We start from the raw sequence: 21,945 nt of genomic DNA on the forward strand, positions 1-21,945 counted from the left end.
CCATCGGGTTTTGGAACCACTATGACTGGGGAGCACCACTCACTTTGACAGGACTCGATTAACCCCCTGCTGCAACATGTAGTTCAGTTCCTCTCGAATGATGGCCTGCTTCTGAGGACTAGCCCAGTAGGGGGACTGCTTTACAGGGCTGGCATCTCCAACGTCCACGTCGTGCTGTGCCACTTCTGTCTGTCCTGGAGTGTCCCGGATTACATCAGGGAACTTCCTGAGAAGGGCAACAAGCTCAACACACCACTCGGCAATCAAGTGGGAGAGTTTATCAGTCAGTGTACTCCAAGCTTCCTGGTTTTCTCTTCAACTGGTCATCTGGTCCAAAGTCAAAGGGCATTCCTCGTCCTCTGCCAACTCGACAGCCAACACCACACATGCAGCACTAAGGGGATCTGCAAACTAGACAGCCGTCACCATGCATGCAGCACTAGGGCGGTCCATGTCTCGCCTGTGGCACTCCTTCAACATATTTATATGGGACAATCTTCGTCCCTTCTTCCGGTCTGGGGTTAAAATGGCAATTTACTTCACGTACCCTCTTTTCCACTAGATAAGGGTCTGCAAAACTTTCCTGCAGTGCCTGACCATGAATGGGAAGCAAGACAAGAATTTGATCGCCTGGGTGAAACACTCTGTGCCTACCTTTCTTAGAGTGGTCATACTACCTCTTCATCTTCTCCTGAGAGGACTCCAAGTGTGCCCTGGCTACTTCCATGCTATAGGCCAGTATTTCTTTAAATTTTGACACATAGCCTAGCAAGTTAATTTGGTCATCATCCTTGACCCATTGTTCTTTGAGGAATTTAAGAGGACCTCTTACTTCTTGGCCAAAGATTAATTGAAATGGGGAGTAGCCCAAGGACTCGCTCGGTGCCTCTCTGGTTGCAAAAAGTAGGAAAGGCAAACACTTGTCCCATTCATTTTCATCAACACATAGTTTTCTGAGCATACTCTTCAAAGTTTGGTGATATCTCTCTAATGCACCTTGACTCTGAGGATGATATGCTGAGGAAGAGATCTGGGAGATTCCTAACTCCTTATGGGTTTGTCTGAACAGTTTGGAATTAAAATTACTGCCTTGAACCGAATACACTTCCTTAGGGAGACCAAAACAGGTAAAGAAGGTATTCATCTCCTTTACAACCAATTTGGCTGAAATATTTATCAAAGGAATGGCTTCAGGATATCTAGTGGCCATGTCTAACATTGTGAGGATGTACTGGTGGCCTGAAGAGGTCTTAGGCAAAGACCGAACAATGTCCACAAGGACTCAAGTGAATGGGGCCTCAAACACAGAGGAATCAAAGGAGCCGAAGGGATGGGCTTATTGCTCTTACCGACTAGCTGATAGGTGTGACATGACCTACAGAACCGGGAGACATCTCGACGGATTCCAGACCAGTAAAAATGCTGCCAGATGCGGAAGAGAGTCTTTCTCACCCCTAAGTGACCTGCTAAAGAAGAGTCATGAGCAATGGACATAATTTTTTGCCTATAGGGTCTTGGAACCACCACCTGATGTACAGTCTACCACTCGTTGTCATGAGCAACACTAGGAGGTCTCCATCTTCTCATTAACACGTTATTTGGCCTTAAATAATAACACTCTGTCAGTTCAGACTCACATTCACCTTCCTTAACTGCTAAGTCAGTTAAATTGGCAATCTCTGGATCAGATTTTTGCATATCAGCTAACTTTGCACTTGCATCATTCTGGGGAGAATCATCATCCTCTGAGTCATTTAACTGGTCAAAAAAGGAATCACCAAGCCCAATATAATCATCAGCATTGCCAGTGCCATTACTGTCAACGTTCTCATGGCTGGCTTTTGCCGTCATAGTACTCCCTGTACTGTTGTTTGCAGATGATACTGTGTTGTTGAGTGAGGACGAAGGGGAGCTGCAAGGCTTCGTGGATGAGTTTGAGAGAGTGTGTATGAAACGGAATCTAAAGGTGAATGTAGGGAAGAGTAAAGTGATGGTCTTTGAGAGAGGTGAAGTCAGTGAATGTACAGCGAGGTTGGATGGTGAGGAATTGGAAAATGTAAGTACGTTTAAGTACTTGGGTAGTGTGATGAGTAAGGATGGAGGTTTGGAGGGTGAAGTGGTGAAAGAGTACAGCAGGGAAGAAAGGTTGCTGGTTCTTTGAAAGCAGTGATAAGAAACAGGGAAGTGAGCATGGAAGTGAAAAAGTTACTACATGACAGTATTCTGATACCAACTCTAACGTACGGAAGTGAAGCTTGGACGTTGTTGGAAGGACACAAGTCAAGAGTGAGAGCAGTGGAAATGAGTTATTTAAGAGGAGCCTGTGGAGTCACATGGAGAGACAGGCTGACGAATGAGGATATAAAGGAGCGTTGTGGTGTTGATGTGGATGTGATAGGAAGCGTTATGAGGAACACACTGAGGTGGTTTGGCCATGTGGAGAGGATGGAGGGTGAAAGACTGACGAAGAGAGTGTATGTGAGTGAGGCGGAGGGGGAAAGAGGGAGGGGGAGGTCGAGGATGAGATGGAGAGATGGGGTGGAGAGGTATATGAGAGAGGGGGGGGTGAGTTGGGAGCAGGGGAGTGAAATGGCGGGGGACAGGGCGACTTGGAGGCGATTTGTTTGTGGCCACCCCAAACGGGATTGAGGCGTCTGGCAATAGATAGAGAGATAGATAGCTCTAGTTACAGCACATGCGGGAAACAATTTAGGACATGTATCTTCCAACTCTTTAGTCCTATCCTCACTCAGGGGAGTTCTTGACACGCAGGGAACAGCACTCACCTGTCCTCCCACCAAGTCATTACCCAAAAGGAAATTGACCCCTTGTACAGGAAGCTGGTCAACAACACCCACATGCACTGAACCAGTAACTAACTCTGGAGCTTCACCTCAACCAGGGGAACAGATACAAACTCAGCTATATCCTGCAGCAAGACACATTCATTAGGATCAGCTACATCAACAATTCCCTTCAACATTAGTGACTGTGAAGCTCCTGTCTCTCTAAGTATAGTGACTTCCTTACCACCTTTTCCATCAATTGAAACTAACCTCTTAGAAATACAGTTAGCAAATAAATGACCTGGGGAGGAGTCACTTTGAGTACTGCCTGGGGGAGGACACTCTGCTGGAGTCTTATTACCACTCTTACCTGAACCTGAAGACGGCACTGCCCCAGTCTTACTAGTGTCCAACAATGGCTCTACAGGAGTCTGTCTATCCACCACTGACGGCTCCTCTCTGGCCTTATCAACAATATACACCTGCTGGGGTTGTGTCTGACTACCGCTAACAATATTTGTGGGTGGCTGCTCTCTGTTGGTGTCAAAAGATCCCCAAGAGTTTACCAAAGAAACAGGTTTTATATAGGAACTTTTCCCTCGTTTTTTCCAGCACCAGTCCTTCAGGTGCCCCGTTTTCTGGCAATACTGGCAAAACCTGACACTTTTTCTTGACCCTCTGGCTGTCCTCACTTACTTCCGTAGAACTAACATACTCTGGGGTTGCAGTGTTCCCACTAGTGGCACTTGACATTAACTTGCCTTTACCAGAAGAAGGGTTCACAAAAACTGGTCGGTTCACTCTCCTACCCTTAACAGATAACTGAGGCTTACTTTCATGCACATGAATTATACTATAATTATCTGCTACAACAGCAGCCTCAGCTAGGGTATCTAAATCTTTCTCCACTAGGTATGCAGCCGCATCCCTATCTCTCTCACCAGTGAAGTTCTCCATGATTATTAATACTTCATGTTTACAGAAATCATTAACTTTCTTAGAATGCAACCATTGATCAAATAAGTCTGTGAGTACTCTAGCATATTCCACATGAGTCTATCTTTCTGTTTAAAGGTGGATCTAATTTTAAGCCTATATGCCTCTGGCACGAGTTCATATGCTTTGAGAATGGCATCTTTTAAACATGTATGCCTCTGGCACGAGTTCATAAGCTTTGAGAATGGCATCTTTTAAACAATCATAGTTGGCACTTTCCTTTCAAAACACTCTGCAGTAGTACTGTCCAAGGGTCTTTTGGCCACGAGAGAAGACCTGCCACCTTTTCAAACATATGGAAATACTTGGTGACATCTTGCTTATTAAAGGGAGGTACTAGCTTAATGTTCCTAGCAACATCAAAAGATTCCTTGGCAGATGAACAACTAGTTCTAGGTACAATATCATGGCGCTTCAGTCTGAATTTGTGATCCATTTCCTTTTGTCTCATTTGAGCCTGTAATTCTATTTCCTTCATTTTGGCATTCCATTCTTGTTCTCTCAGTTTCGCTTGCACTTCTAGTTCCCTCAGCTTAATTCTGGCTAACTCAAGTTGCACTTTGTCACCACTACCATGAGCAGAAAAATCATTAGGGTCATGTATCTCCGATGCCAAAGGCTCAGGGTCAACACCTTGTGCAGTATCAGATGGCTCAGAACTAGCTATAGAGAATTTACTTTGTTCAAACACTGTGTCCAATATTAAATCAAGTAACTTAGTTGTAGTGATTGAGGCAGGAAATCTCAACTGTAAGGCCTGGGCAAGCAATATGAGCTCGTGTTTTGCAAGTGTTTTCACTCTGGCTGGGGAAGGCTTATAATCCAAAAATGATTTCACATCATTATCATTCATTAGGGCCATGATTTCTGATTATAGTTAAGTAGGTAAGAGTAAGCACTTTGTATGTAGCCAAGGTTGCCAATATTATGTCACAGAGCTATCCTGGCAAGGAGGTCGCCAAATTGTTATGGAGGTGTATATTACGGTGCACTCTTAGCCCTTAATTAATCACCAACAGGGATAAGGTAAAGCTTGCAAGAAAACTAACTATACTGTACACTATAACATACACAACCAAAGAAGAAACCAGGGTTCGTTTTACAAAAGGGGAGGATTCATATAGGCCTCAGAATACAAATATAAAACAAGTTATTTCTTACCTAACCAGAATACACTCAGTGGATGCTAAGTACTCACAAAGCTCAAGGAAACGTGGAGACTTCGAAGGTTAAATCCAGATATAAATCACACACTAGTGTAAATGGGGGAGTGAACCAAAATTGGGAAATGGTACACAAACAGTGTGTTTTGTAGTCAAATTAACTTAGAGAGTAGTGTTGGGGAAAAGTGGAACAACAATGTGACAAAAGTGTAACGTGACAGTAAATGTGTACAAACGTGTACAAAAATGTGTACAGCGATGTGTGTACAAAAAGAGACAAAAATGTGTCTGTACACATTTTCCTCGACCTTATAAAGCAGATTTACTCCGCCTTTCTCAGCTAATTAACCACTAGGCTGTCTTAAAAATAATCTCCATCCATACAAAAACAATAGAGGCACCTGCTACCAATGAGGGCCTCATACACTCCACACAGAACCAATTGTGTGCCATCAAGAACGTGACGAAAGCGCCACTTACGCTTCTAATTGGCAAACATCCCTATTTTGCTCCTCCCACATTTTGTCACACCCAGTACTTCAAGGACAAGAGGAATTTTCTGCGTAATTTGTGAGAAAAACATCTGGTGTGTTATCAGTTGAGAAGGCAAAGTTGACCGCTGGGTAAATACACGTGGGGACTAGGGTTACCCTTTACAGGCAGCAAAACTGATAAGAGAAAAGATTTAATGTTCATAACAGCTCGCTTCTCTCCCCTTTCATTATCATCTTATCTTCTATTTCACCCATTCGCTACTGGGGTAACTACCCCAGTGACAATTATATATATATATATATATATATATATATATATATATATATATATATATATATATATATATATATATATATATATATCATCATCATCATCAGCCGTTTGAGTATCCACTGCAGGACCGGCCTATCCTGACCGAAGTCGGGACAATACAGCCAATGTATCTCTACCAAGTGGCTTAGGCTGTCGGGTATAGATTGTATGTAGGGTGAGAAGTGCTTGTAAGTGTAACTGTAGTGTTGGAGAGGCTTTGGATGTCTGTGTAGTCTGTGAACCAAGTGTAATTGGCCCATGCAGGCCGACTGGGTGCAAGCATACTTTATAAGAAGTGCACTGGTTCAACCACAGCACCCCTTGTGTCCGCCAATGCATTACGTGGCCGGTGAACCCTCCCAAAGTTTATTACCCTGGCGGGGCGCGAACCCTGGTTCACCAGTGTACAAAACGCACACTTTACCACTATACCACAGAAGCTCTCTCTCTCTCTCTCTCTATCTATCTATATATATATATATATATATATATATATATATATATATATATATATATATATATATATATATATGGTAATAGTCAATGTATCATTGCTGTTAGAAAGTTTCTGTATGTAGGATTTCAGTTTAGGATTTTTAACACCTGAAAGGGCCTTTATAATCGTTCTTGGTTTCGACATTGAAGAACGGTTTAATGTCAATGAAATAAAAATAGCATAAAGCGTTCCAGGGTGCACGAAACATACAGAAAAGGGGAAATTTATGCTTTCGTGAGTAATTTATTGAAATACAGTAAATAGCGCCATGGCTCGGATGCTATGCAGAACTTTTGGTAAAACTGTATGCTAGTTTTATATCTTCCAAAATAGAATGCAATAATGTTGATAGCACTGACGAACGCAATCATTCATCATACTACCAGTCTACAACCTAATCCAGCCTAATCAAATTAAATCAACCCAAGTGACTAATCTAGACTACCTCTAGTGCTAGCATAACCAAATTAAATTTTGACCTGAGTAATACAGAGTGCAAGTAGACCTAACTAACACAGACTGCAGTAGACCCAAAACAGACTGTCACTAGACCTAACTAAGACAGACTGCCATTAGACCTGACTTTTTTTTTGTCCGACCCTGGGCATAGGCTTCACAGCCTGTTCCCAAGGCCCAGTAGTCCTCCTACATACCATACACCTCTATGTCACCATTTCGGCGCTAACACCCAGCATCCATATTAAATACATGCTAGGACGGTCTCACACAGGACTGGTGTATTGGTATTAGCAGGGGTATTTTTACGACATATATATATTGTATACGTGTCCCCATATTATCCAGTACAGCTGCTGTTATACGGCATTTATATCTGTCTAATTGTATTACAGGTCTAACTAAATGAAAAGACTTAGCTTTCTTAGTTGTTAAGAATCCTATAATGGCTAAATTTACCTTGCCCTTAATAGGTAACTAATTTTTTCACAATGTCTGCAGAAATGAAGGTTTTCTGAGCACCCATATGAAAAATTGTACATGCTAATAGGTTTCTATTCTCAATCAATACCTTCACATCCGCTATTGGAACTGCAGCTAGAATTACTACTCGAGTATTCCCCTTTGCAATTGTCATATTGGTACGCTTGTAGGTTTAGGAACCTTAATTTTCATCCTTGGGCATAGGGCACTATGATGATGATCCCTTTTGCATTTAAAACAAAGATTTAGTTTAGTCTTACAGTCCGCGGAAGTGTGTTCGGCATTCGTACAGATTATACAACACCCCAATTCCTGAAGCTTCCCTACTCTAGAAGCATAATCAGGATAATGTTGACAAGATGGACTGGAATGTTGTTCACCATAAAATGCACAAACTTTCCTGTCCTTTACCATGGAAGGTTTTACTTCCTTAATTTCATCAGCTTGTCTGTTCCTTGTCTTTAATACTTTATCCTCAGGCTTTAAGGAACTAAGGAAAGTACCTATCTCTTCCTTAGGCACATACTTAGTCTTCTCTGACTTAGGTTTCCCAACCATTTGGTTAGTGGGTTTTTTCTTCATTTCAGTCTTCTGTTTAATCTCAGTAGGTTTTACTGTTCCTTGCAAATGTTTACAGAGTTGCATCAAGCCTTCCTCAATCTCTTCACAGGAGAAATTATCCTTTTGGTACCTACCACACAAAGCATCCTTGGTTTTTGGTAGAAGCTTTAAGGACACAATTCTTGAAAGCACCCAATCTGATGCCTTAATATCTTTGTATGTACCTAAGGCCTTTAAGTTACAACTTATTGCAATTCTAAATTTTTGCAAGGAATCAAAATCGTGTCTAGGTATGGGTAATGCAATTAGAGCCTTCAGTAATTGAGTAATAACTTGCTCCCTGTCTTTGTAGTTTTGTTTAAGGGTAAAGGCCACCTCATAATTATTTTCTTCTACTGTTAATTCTTTTATCAGCTGATATGGTGTTCCTTTGACCTGTCTTAAGAGATATGTGAGATTGCTGGCCTTAGGGAGATCTGTTCTGTGATATACTAAATATCTGAACTGATCCCAAAAGGATTTCCAGTTTTGCTCCCCATCAAACTCCGGACGAGTTATTTGTGGTAACACAGCTCTACTCTGTTGTTCCACAATTTGTGTTTCCACGGCAGTCTCAGCTAAATTTGACTCTAGTGCCTTTACTACAGTTAAGTATTCTTCTAATTTACCTTCAAACTTCGTAGTTTCTGACTCTAAGAGTTCTTTATCATCAGCCTTTACTATAGCCACTTCTAAAGTTATATAACCTTTGTATTTATTCCATCAGTCTTTCAATATATTTAGGAGACTATTTAATTTCTCCCTAGACAGAGGTATTTCGTCCAACGATTGTTTGGAATCATTTATGGTTCTAGTTACCCATCCAGCTTTACTGCTAGAAGATCTTTGCAACAAGGAAACAGACATGTTGACTGATTTCTGCTATAATAATTAACTATGAGTTTCAACCAAAAATTTACCCCAACTTAGTAATTATCTGATTATTTTAAATTTTGAAGAGGGTAGGAATTAAGTCCACTACATCAAACCTATCCCCCTGGGTTGTTAAACCTCTAAGATTATATTTATCCCCACCACCAAATTTCGAAATACTCATTTTCCGGCTCAGCTAATTATTCATTTAAATATTGGAGAGTGTAGGGATTAGGTTCGTAAAATCAAATCTATGCCCCTGCATTATTAAACCTCTAGGATTATATTTTATCCCCACACTCAGTTTCCAAAACATCCATTTTCCCTGAACCCCGTATGTAGGCCTACGTATTTCCACATCATCCACTGAAACCGAACGTGGTAGTAGGTTATGCCCAACAAAGCAACTTTAAACACATTCAGTGCTTCGGCACACATCTGCTATCCTCACTCGCTGGGGACACCAATATGTGAACAATATTTAAGTTTCTGGTAAACAAATCGGGGCTCCTCACTCAGGGCACCAAAATGTCAGAAATATGTGACTTTGTATAAATTGGTATCCTCAGTCGGGCACCAAGATGTAAGAAATTTCTAGTATTTTCTAGTAAACAACTCGTAGGTCCTTACTCGTCCTTAAAATTTTCCTTAAGTAAATTCAGACATTTCTCACAGGGTTAGGTGAACCGTAGCTTACACCTTAACTCACCTACAGTAACTATTTCTCTTCTATTTCCTAGCTAATCCCCCCTTGAATTGGCCAGTTCGTAAAGGTCACATAGTTAGGGAGTGTCGAACAATAGACGATGACGAGCCTTCTTTTGTGTCATTGCTTGGGATGTCAAGCATCTTTGAGGTGTGTATATACAAGCTGCTAGCTCGACAGTGTCTAGGAGCAAAGTGCTAACTCAACAGGGTCTAGGAGCAGAGTGCTAACTCGACAAGGTCTAGGAGCAGAGTGAGTGAAAATGGTTGGCCCCTAGTTCCTCATAGAATTGTAGGGGTGCCAACTATTAATTAATTACAATTAGATTACATCATGATATCACAGGCCGAATCTAACAAATTAATCTTAGTTTAATTAAACTAAACCCAAACCAAATATACCCTTTACCTATAAAAATGATAAACCCACATCTGCTTTAACAAGAGGGTTTTTCCATATTCAGACAATCATCCAACGTCCAGACGCAGTTTAGGTCCGTGAAAATTTCAATATAATTACATGTATTTACAATATAATTGTCCACGAGGGTTAGACACAGTAGCATTAAACTTAATAATAATAAGAATGATTAAAGAGAACGTAATTTCTGGGTTGTAAAAACCGCTTGAATTGTAAATAACGATCTCAGGTTTTCCTCTGCACTCTAACCAGAGATGATTATTATAAAAAGCAGAGAGTGTAACTGCTCTGTGCGAAAATATTTCCCACAATTATCAAGAAATAAAGACAAAGTATAAATTAACCCGCGGCGTCCCGTCGACGTACTTCCACGTCCTCACGTTATGTCACAGCTAATCCCGTCAACGTACTTCAACGTCCTGCAATTGCAAGGTTCATAATTTCCACAATTTTCAAAATTCGTGCGAGATTTTCGATTCGCCCACGTACCCAAGCCTCCCCTACCTGCCGCCAGGCGGGCAGCGTCCTAGACCCCGCATGACCCGCGCTCGCCCTTGTCTCGGTCACTCACCTGCTAGCAGTGACCCAGGTCAGACATGGCGCGGAAAGGTCTCTCAGACGAGGAAATTGCATCCGCCCTGGAAGCCTTCACTGGAGATAGTGATTCTCCACTCGACGATGATGTGGTAGATTGCGATTACGTCCAGCCAGAGGAAGAAATAAGTAGCAGTGATGAGGAGATCCCTTCGCCCTGAAAAACGCGGTATGTGACATACCATAAGGCAAGGGAAGGCCAGCCTGCTCCCCAACCACGTGCACGGCTATCTCTCCATCCCGAATCTGATGAGGACGAGGATGAGGATGATGAGGATGACGGCGGCTTAGGACGTGATATCGCCACGTGGTTGGGAAAAGAAAAAATATCACCATGAGGATCAGAAGGTGGGGCGAGAAGACATATAAGGTATGGTGAAAGTCTTTTGTCTGGGGAAGTGGAAAGTGGTGTGGTGGGATTGCTGGGTGAAAGGGAAAGTGTTGTGGCGGCAGCGCGGGGTGAAAGTGAGAGTGGTGTGGGGGTAGTGCGGGGTGAAGGGGCAAGTGGTGTGAGGGAGGCAGCACGAGCACGTGGTGCACGTAGGCCTAGGGGAGAGGAGGTGGAGCCACTCCCCAACACTTCTTTCGCCCCAGAATATTCCCAAACTTCCTCCCCACAGCCCCAGGATGTGGGGAAAGGAAAGAAAGGGAAGGGAAAGGGTAAAGGAAAAGGGAGAGGGAAGAGAAGTGTGAGTGATGAGAGGCGCCGCTCTCCACCTCCCCAACCTCCCCCACCACCCTCACCTCCCCACCCTGACGAAGGGGACGATGGGGACGTGGCTGGAGACGGTGGTGTCACGTGGAACTGGGAAGATGGGAGTAATTTTACTCCCATCATTCACCCTTTCACTGAGGAGTGGCGGTCTGGTTGCACGGCTCCAGGTGTGCATGCAGGTTCGTCTAGGGTGGATTTTTTCCACTTGTTCTTTGGTGAGGCGTTTGTGGGGCGCATAGTTGAACAGACTAATATCTTTTCACAATCACAGCGCCGTGAAAGTGAACGTTTGGGAACCACGAGCAGGCATTCCCAACAGTATGACTATCCTGTTACAATTTCAGAGATGTTCCTATTTTTGGCCCTGGTTCTCTTGATAGGTGTGGTAAGGAAAAACCAAATTCCTGCCTACTGGACAACTGACCCAATCATCCTCACACCTTTCTTTGGAAAGGTGATGAGTCGTAACCGATTTCAGTATATTCTCGGCCGCCTCCACTTTTTTGATGCAGAAGATCCAGCCAATGCAAATAGCACAGATAAAATGAGGAGAATTAGGCTGGTATTTGATCATTTACGGGAAATGTTCCGCTCCTCATTTTATCCCTACAGAGACCTCTTCATAGACGAGTCTTGTGTTGTGGAGAGGCAATATTTCCTTTAGGCAGTACATACCCAGCAAGAGACACCGTTTTGGGTTCAAGATCTTTGTTATGTGTGACTGTAAGACTGGTTATGTGCAAGACATAGTCTTGTACACGGGCGCACAGACAGATATAACAGAAGATCGGAGTATAGGACTCTCTGGGGCCGTGGTGAAGACAATCATAGAAGAGTACCTTCATCGTGGTCATGTGTTGTACCTGGACAACTGGTACACTAGCCCTCTTCTCGCTAGGTTCCTCCACCAACACGACACCGGAGTCTGTGGTACAGTCAAGAGAAACCGTCGCCATATGGTCAAGATAGGAAGGAAACTTGACAAGAACGAGGTGGTTTTCTTCCAGGCCAATAACATCCTTGCCACCCTGTGGAACCACAACAGGGAAGTTTGCCTCCTATCAACTGTTCACAGCCCCCTGATGCACCGCACAGACTCCGTGGATCACCGTAGAGAGAGGAGGCGCAACATATGGAAACCCGAGTCTGTATTGGACTATAATCTGAACATGAGGCAAGTTGATCAGTCAGACTCGATGATTTCAAGTGTTGACTGTGCCAGGACCACGATGAAGTGGTACAAGAAACTCTTTTTCCACTTGCTCGACATCACGGTCCTGAACGCCCACTACCTGCATGCAATGACCACCGGAGTATCTGAGACCTTTGAGGGGTTTGTGAGGGAGCTGGCACGTGAAATAATCGCCAAGCATGCCCAGGACAGACCCACACACCGCACCCGCACCCCCATGGCTGCTCAGACTCCCCTACGTCTTGCAGGACGCCACTATCCCAGCGCAATCCCTTCCGACCCAAACCGTCGTAAACCCCAGCGTCGCTGCCATGTATGTAAGCACTCGACAGTCAGACCATCCACTCAGAGAAAAGACACAAGGTACGAGTGTGTCGAGTGCAATGTTGCGTTGTGCCTTCAGCCTTGTTTCAAGGAGTATCATAATTTCCTACACTACTGAAACTGTGTGGGAAGGCGAAATGACGCTCATTATAATGGTAAGGCCAGTCAGTAGGTGCTAAGTCAAATATAAAGTTGAAACGGGTGTTATGTTTTCAGAAAAGTAATGTATAAGTTGAGAATTAGTTTAAGTTGAAAGAATTGATATCAAAACTACACCCACTGTTTAAATCTGCGAAAATATGACGCTCAGTATAACACTCTGGTCAGTGAATATGTGATAGCAAGGAAATAAAGTGGAAACGGGTGTAATGTTAGCATGAATAAAACGTATAAGTTGAACAATAGTTTAAGTTGTAATAATTGATGTCACGAGTACACCCACTTTCTGGTCAGTATGTGATAGGAATTATATAAAGTGGAATTTGTTGTAATATTAGTAGTAAGGTATTTTTTAAGTTGAATACTAGTGTAAGATGAAACAAATGATATCGCGATAACACTCCCTGTGTAAGTACGCGCTAATATGACCCTCAGTTCCATCGTAAGTTCTGAAATTATGTGATATCAATTATATCAAGTGTAAACATGTGCAATGTTAGTGGAGAATTGTTATATAAGTACAAAAATAGGTTGTAAGTTGAAATAGTTGTCATAGCGACTTCACCGTGTGTGTTATTATGCGCTATTATTACGCTATATATTTACGTAAGGCCTGAAATAATCTCAAAACAGTTCTATAAAGTTGAAAAGTGTATAATAATATTAGAAAAGTATTATGTAAGTAGATAAAACACAATACGAGTTTAAACAACAGTCACAGCGAGTTCACTCACTACGTAAATAAGGGCTAACATTAAGCTAAATGTTATCAAAAGGCCTGTGAATACGTAAAAACAGTTCAATAAAATGTAAAATGGTATAATGTTATTGTAGAAGTATTATGTAAGTAAAAAAAAATGATATGTATCATGATTTTAGAATGTTAGCGATTCATCGTGACCAAGTTGCCCGATTTTGCTTGTTTCGCATGATGGTACAATGCTTATTTCTGCTCTATTTTTGTATAAAATCCAATATACTCTTTTATCACATGTTTTTATGTTTGTAATAAATACATATCTACTTACTTTCATTGGTTTCCCAGACTTATAATACCACAGAAAATGTTAGAGGCTCAGACCGCCTACGGAGAACACGGGGCCAGGTGGGACCAAGGCATACCTGGTTAGGGTAATTATGGACCCCGGGGAACAATTTCTTTGCCACTGACCATTGTTTCTGACCAAAAGCGAAAGTTTTAGCAAAAAAAAAAAGGGTCGAAAAATGGTCGGGATTGGGGGGTACCAGTGGTCAAAAAGTGGTCGGGATGGGCGGGTTAAGAACTGTGCTGCTATACCTAAAACACTGCAGATTTTTTTGGATCCTAGCCCTAACTTTACTTAATATTACACCAGAAGGGAAAGAGAAGGCTGATATATGAATAAATTTGTAGGGGTTCTCAAACTTATTTTTTTTCTTTTTATTATGCAAGAACGAAGGAACCAAAGGCCAGGAGCCAGCGACACCGTTCCTTCCAAGAAAAAAACAAAAACAATATATAACAGAGTCAAATTCAAGATCCGTTCATTTCGAGATGCCAGGACACATTGCATTGGAAAGACTGGAGATCATAGGAAGTACGAAATACAGACAGAGGGAGGCAGTTCCAGAGTTGACCTGTTGCATAAATGAAGGACTGTGAGTAACGGTTAACTCCTGCATTAGAGAGTTGGACAGAAAAAGGATGAGAATTTGTTGCCAAACGGGTGTTACGCACCCGTCATGAAGGTGGAGGGATCCAAGCAGACAGTTCAGAGGTGCAGTGACCATTGAAGTAGCAATAGAAAAGAGATAAAGATGAAACAGTGCAGCGAAGAGGCAGAGATTGAAGGGAAGCAGTAAGAGGAAGAGAGTTAATGAGACGAAAAGCCTTTGACTCCACTCCATTGAGAAGACCTTTATATGGGGAGCCTCCCCACACATGAGAGTTGTACTATACACTACTATACACAAGGGCGAATAACACCCGTGTATAAAGTCAACATCTGTGCAGAAGTAAAGAATGTACCCGGCTTAGCACACCCAATCTTATGGACGAAGATTTTACAAGAGATGTAATATGATCTTTCCAAGATAAGTTTCGAGTGAATGAAACCCCAAGCATGTTCACGGGTGATGCAGGATTTAGCTGGATATTATTATACATTAGTGAGTACTCCTGTGGAAGACTTAGACGGGTTGATAGGTGTAAAAACTGAGTCTGATGCATTAAAAACAAGATTATTTTTACCCAGTCAGAGAAAAGAGCAAAGTCAGAGATTAGGTGTGCCATAGCCTCATCCCGTTTCTTGATGTAATTGCATTAGCGTTGTGGGAACCGAATGGAAAGGTGAAAGAGGGAATCATCAGTGTACGAGTGGATAGGGTTAGATGTATAGCTTAGAAGGTCTTTGATGAATAAAAGGATGAGAGTTGGTGATAGGACAGAGCCCTGAGGAACACCACTGTTGATAGATCTAGAAGAACGATGGCCATCTACAACAGCGGCTATAGAACCACCAGAAAGGAAGCTACAGATAAAGGCATAGATAGAAGGATAAAAACCGTAAGAGGGCAGTTTGGAAATTAAAGATTTATGCCAGACTCTATCGAATGCCTTTGAGATGTCATGTGCAATGGCAAAACTTTTGCCAAAGTCCCGAAAGGAGGATGACCAGGAGTCTGAAAGGTAGGTGAGAAGATCGCCAGTGGAGAGTCCCTGATGGAACCCACACTGACGATCAGAAAGAAGGTTGTGATAGGAAAGATGCTTTAACATTTTTCTGTTAAGAATCTACTTGAAAACTTTCGAGACACAGGATGTTAAAGCAATTGTAAGATAGTTAGTGGGTTGGGAATGCTCACCCTTCTTTGGGACTGGCTGAATAAGAGCAAACTTCCAGCAAGAAGGAAAGGTAAAAGTCGAAAGACAAAGGTGAAAGAGTTTACCTAGGCAGGGTGTAGGCACAGAGGCACTGTTCCTGAGGACAACAGGAGGGACTCCACCACTCCCATGTGCCTTGTTAGTATTAAGGCCTGTGATGGCAGAAAATACATCAGCTGAAGAAATTTTAATGTCAACCATGAGGAAGTCAGAGGAGAGAAGTGATGGAGGAACTGCACCGGAATAGTCTAAGTTGGAACTGGAGGGGAAAATCTGAGCGAAGAGATCTGCTTTATCAGTGGAAGAAATATCTACAGAGCCATCAGAGTTGAAAAGAAGAGAGAAAGGACGACGAGGTAAAGTTGTTAGAAAGGTTTTTGGTAAGGTGCCAGAAGGAGCGGGAAGAATACAAATTGGAGAGTTGAGAGCATTTAGTACGGATGAAGTTATTTTCAGCAGAGCGAAGAACAGACTTAGCACGATTCTGAGCAGAAACATAAACAAGATGTGTTTCAGGGGTTGGTTGGCTAGTACCTTTTATAAGCTCTCTCCTTTTTGAGGACAGCATTAGCGCAAGCGTGATTTAACCAAGGCTTTCTTTCATTAATCAAAGGATATGAGATGGGAATGTATGCTTCCATGCCCGAGAGAATAACCTCCATAATGCGCAAGGCACACTCAGATGGCTCCTGGCCATGGAAACAATAGTCATTCCAGGGAAAATCAAAGAAGTACTGCCTGAGGGCCTCCCAATTTGCAACTCCAAAGTGCCACATATGACGTTTCTTTGCTGGGTCGACAGGCTGCACTGGAGAGACAGGACAGGTCAAGGTAATAAGGTTGTGATCGGAGGAGGCCAACGGAGACGAAAGATTAACAGTGTAAGCAGAAGGATTAGTTGTAAGGAAGAGGTCAAGTATGCTGGAGCTCTCTCCAAGGCAATCAGGGATATGGGTAGAGTGCTGTACAAGCTGCTCTAGGTCATTAAGGATAGAAAAGATGTAGGCTTGTTCACCAGGTGGATCAGTGAAATGAGAGGAGAGCCAAAAATGGTGATGAACATTGAAATCTCCTAGAATAGAGACTTCAGAGAAAGGAGAAATGGATATAATGTGTTCCATCATAGAAGTAAGATAGTCAAGGAATTTTTGATAGTAGAATTAGGGGATAAGTAAACAGTGCAGATATATTTAGTCAGAGAATGACAGGAAAGCTGAAGCCAGAGAGTTGAGAATTCAGAAGAATCAAGTTCAGGAACACTAGAGGAAGATAAGTCATTTCATACATATACACAACAGGCACCTTTTGCTTTGAAATGAGTATAGAGAAAGTAGGAGGAAACAGAAAAGGGTTTCCTGTCACGTGCCTCAGACAGCTGAGACTCTGTCAGATAAACTGCCTTCCTCCCAGAAGAAAGAAACAAGAAAAGACTTTGTAAAAGCCCTTCATTGGATATTTGTGTTGAACCATCACGGCGGGTGTCATGGTACCGTGACTTCAACAATTAGGCTCTCTATTGAAGGTCGCCAGATGCAGGTAACAAGACTTCTTATTGGATGGTGCATAAAGTGTTGCCAGACTTCCAGACCTCGACTGAGTACTAACACCAATATTTGAAGAAATATTAATTGTGTAGCAAAAGTATTACCCCCGAGAAACCAGGCTATTCACAAGCAGGTGGCTACAGATAACGAACAGGGCACAAAATACTGCTTGCGGTTCCACAATTTAATGTTGAAAGAGGCTATAGATGACGTGGCAGGTGTATGATTTTAACCTGGAGTTATACTGTAGGTTTGTAGGGCTGTTGGTATCCCTCTGCTGCCATCAATATGTATCTCTACTTCCAGCCAATGAAAAGTACGGTGTTATTAAAAAAGCAGCAGTCTTGTTACCCTCTTTTATTAGTTGCGGATTCAGGAGTGTGATGGTATGCCCCCTTCAATGTGATGTTCTGCTGGGCACTGAGAGGGACATAGAGGTGGCATAGTGGCACTGAAATGTGATGTCAGAACAAATCAGCATCCTTGTCGTTCTTCTATCATCAACTCCTCAGCACGCAATCAGTGAAATATCGAGATCAAGCAGCACACCATTTTTACATTACACATATTTAGACATTGCTGCAGATATGTAGTTTTTTTTTTTTTTTTTACGTTTCCGACTCTGGGCAAAAGCTGCACGGCCTATTTCTCGGGGACAGTGACCTATCCCAAGGCCCAGTAGTCCTCCTACACCTCCACATGTCACCACTTCGGCGCTAACACCCACCGTCCATATTAAATACATGCTAGGGCTGTCTCATACAGGACTGGTGTATTGGTATTAGCGAGGGTATTTTTACATGTCGGCGGGTCATCTGCTAGATCAGGAGAGTCTGCTTTTTAGGAAATTCAAATCCTTAAACTATTCCCTGCCCCAGCCGGGATTCGATCCTGGGTCCATTAGGACTGCAGGCCGACTCTCTTAAAATATATATATATATATATATATTTTAACAGTAACCCTATCTGCTATTTTAGTAGATCTGCTGCAGGTTTAACAGTCTTTGATGAACATGGTTTTGGTGCTGTATGATGTTCAAGGCACTACATGATGGTATTTTTTTGCATTATGGTGAAGAATTCAGAAACGTTACTAAGATAACGTCTGTTACTTTTTATATTTTATATGCCATCCAGTGATGTGTTGTAGCTTCATCAGTTTCCAAAATAATAGTTTTGGTGCTGTGTCCAAAATAAGCATCCACACCATACTACCAGCTTAGTGTACCCACTTGCTTTCCTCACATGACCAGTTATGACGTGCAACGTGCAGTAGGTGTCTTAAATACATATTGTTTTTACTGTTATATATGAACATGATATTATAGCCGTGATTTTCTCCCACAGGCACGAGAGGGTGAAGGAAGTGGGCACGGGAGACGACAACAGTGTAATTGATGATGCCAACTTTTTTGATATTGCAAAAAGCATAATGCGCAGTTATTCTTTCGGCATGAATGCTACAGAGGCCATAGGGAGAAAAATGTGGTCTTCTGAGGCTATAAAAAAACTCTGGAAGGAACGAAATACTTATCATGCCATAATTATTATTGGATATGGTAATGAAATTGCTGTCCCCTTTCTTTGGGGTTATGATGGTGCTTTCATCAATATCTGCACTCCAGGTGTGGAAAATAGTCACTTAACGATGCAAGGGAACTGGCTTCCTCTGTCCGTTATTCCCTCCCTTTTTCAGCCTTTCACCAACCACATGACTTTCTCAGAGAGAGCTGTCAACCTGCCGAGTGAGATGCTAATCTTTGCCATCAACAAGTATATTGTTATTCCCCGCATGCAAAGTCTTCTTGAGGAATTTTTCCCTGGTATGCCTCCACTGGAGGACCTATACTTTAACAGCTCCCTCACCCTGATCAACGGTCACTTCAGCTTAGACGGGCCGGTGCCACTGCTACCTACTCAGGTCGAGGTCGGCACTATTAATGCCAAGCAACCTCAGCCACTGCCGAAGGTAAGATCTGATGATAATTCATGTCTTTTGATATATCAGTGGACATAATGAATTTAGCATCAATATATGGAAGGTTTTTCCCTGAAACTAGCCAGGAATAACAAATTACTGTTGGATGCTTCTGTAGTGAACCGCAATTCTATTAGCCGGTTTTCAAGGGATGGCTGATGAAACATTAGTTCTGTATAAACTTAACTACGATACTTCTGATTGATAATATTTGTGTGTCACTTAGAATATAGAATGAAAATGACATGCAGTATCATGAGCCTGGGATTCTCCAAAGCACTTGTTTCTCGATCCATTTCCGTATGTGGCACGTCAAAAGCCTTGTGTCTACGTTTCACATTCATTCAAAGTGGACAGATAGATAAGACTAGAGCATTCTTAACTTTTGATCCCTCATGTTCTTTTACTTTCTTTTCTTCCTGTTCTAAATCTTGGAGAAAGTTCTGAACAATTCCTCTGCCATGCCCAAAGAGCTAGCTTACAATGTCTGTCTGCAGAGGACTTCTCACTTGGCTCCAACCCATCTCACTACATCCCTGACCCATGTCCACAGCTCTATTCCATTCACTGCACGTTGTTTCTTTCCACCCTCCCCCCCCCCAATTTTATATACCCTTTTGAGAATAGCCGGCTCTTAACATCAGACTTCATCGCATTCATTACGCATAACTGCTGAGTGTAATCATCATTACCTACCATACGACCAATTACCATCTTTGTTCATCCCAGACACCCAAACCGCTCTTCCCTGCTCACTACAGCCATAACTTTAGAAATGGATCTTAACCTAACAACACCATTCATTTCCGCAACCCAAACGCCCTCCGAGTTCTCCTAACACTCACCATCCCTGCCCAATCCATTTCCTCCTCTCAACTTCCTACAACTATTTCCTCTGATGCGGTGTCATAGCAATGGTTTCCTCGTGTACAAGGTTATTCCCAGTGCCCATATTCGCCACCTTTCACCAGTTCAGCAAATACTGGCTGCATTTTTTTTTTTTTCATATTCTATTCATTTTTATCCACCACCTTACTTATTTCTAATTTTATTCTCCACCTTACTGATTTCACTCTTATTTCCTTACCCTAGCACTGTGACCTAAGAAAGGCCCTGTGTCGCCCAACCATTTCCACACATCCAACCTAGGATCTGCAATGTCACATCCCAGGAACCACTTCACTTATTTCTTTCACTTGTTGGGCTGACTTTTGTCACACAATTACATTGGCATGACTTGAATCCCTCCTTTTTTACCAAAGTGAGTTTCACAGAACTGAAGTGACCTAAGGACCAAAGTTGCCCAAAATCATCAATAACTGAACACCTCAGGTCTGGACATGGCTGAAATGAAATGTGGATCGAATCTGACTTGTGTAGGTATGACTGAACCCTTACTACTCTGATAGGACCATACTGGATGTAACGGGAATGTAAAGCCCAGGCAGGATCTGAATGGCCCTAAAAGGCCATGTACTTGCGTTATTTTGTTGTTATTGTTGTTGTTTCCACAGGATCATGTGGACGCAAACAAAATGAATTGCAGGAAACCCCTCGTATCACCCAGGTCATGGAGAGGTTTGACTTCTCTTGGTAGCTCCAAAGAGCCTGGAGGAAAACTTACCGGGATGAACAACCAGCCTGAACCCAGGCAGAAGACCAAACCAATAACATAAACGCTCCTCGGCTGTCAACACCCTCCAAAAGGAGGATTATGGATAGAACGACAGTGCAAAGACCCACATCCACAGAACTGGCCTTGGGAACCTGAAATGAAAGTATATATCCTGAATGGATTCAAAAGACATTAATGTGCCACCGTGGACCTCATATGAAATATCTGACGTGGAAAGATCCTGAACTGACATGAAACGACATGACAGAGTGAATGAGTGTAAAATATCAGATTCGACGTTTATTAAACCGGAATGGCATAACTAGAAATAAATGATTCAGAGCAGACCTAAATAATCTGAATGTGCATAATTGTACCTGCCTGATCTAAATGATCAGGAATTGCTTGGATGGGCGTAAATTTGAATAGGTCCAGCTGGGCCTCATTGAACCTCATCGGACAAACATGATTCATGAATTGACCTAAGTCTGAATTGATATGAGCGACTTGAATGGGCCTAGGTTAGTACGAATGACCCTGAACTACTATGAATTAGCAAATCAAATGTCATTTCAATTGTTTTTCTTCAGACAGGTATATTAGGTGAAAGTTATGCTAGCAGGCATTTATACCGGTTTTAAGGGTGCTAGGAGTACACGAATACTGTTTTTTATCCAGATGATATAGATAATTAAGATATGTTGACATACTGGGCGGCAAAAGCCATGGGTACAAAATCTATCGCAAAGGTAGAGACGCGTACGAAAAAACATAATTAACTGAAATATATTCCTTTGATTTAGGTTATACTGTAGCTCTTGTGTCGTGTCGCAGGACCTGGAGGAGTTTGTGGCTGGTGCTGGGGAAGCTGGTGTCATACTATTTAGCCTGGGCAGCGTCATCAAGGCCACAGACATCCCTCAGGAACGCAAGGTAAGACAGATTCACTCCTTCAACAGGCGAACCATTAATTAATAGGGTGGCATTGCTTGATAAACACAAAGAAAAAAGTGGCCGAGAGCCTGCAAATCTTTCACATTCAATGAAATTTGGAGTTACAAAATCATGATCTGTTCTTTTACAATCGTCTAGACACAATTCGCTTGAAAGTTAGAAAGAAATCTGAGAAGGAAAGATCCAGAATTGACTACTTCTGTGGTTGCCTCGTTCTGAAA

The 21,945-nt window shown here is 42.3% G+C and overlaps 1 protein-coding gene across 1 annotated transcript in view; it reads left to right on the top strand.

The window, feature by feature from the left end:
- LOC145415404 (UDP-glucosyltransferase 2-like) overlaps window positions 1–21,945 on the top strand; it is a 149,061-nt gene that overhangs the window by 26,588 nt on the left and 100,528 nt on the right. Inside the window, exons 2-3 of the mRNA XM_080284687.1 lie at window positions 18,525–19,146; window positions 21,605–21,703. Coding sequence (XP_080140813.1) covers window positions 18,525–19,146; window positions 21,605–21,703 — 721 coding nt within the window. The remainder of the gene's footprint in view (window positions 1–18,524; window positions 19,147–21,604; window positions 21,704–21,945) is intronic.

The sequence above is a fragment of the Coenobita brevimanus genome, chromosome 102 (assembly GCF_032717465.1).
Source record: "Coenobita brevimanus isolate Jiangsu-jjx chromosome 102, ASM3271746v2, whole genome shotgun sequence".
Lineage (NCBI taxonomy): Eukaryota > Metazoa > Arthropoda > Malacostraca > Decapoda > Coenobitidae > Coenobita > Coenobita brevimanus.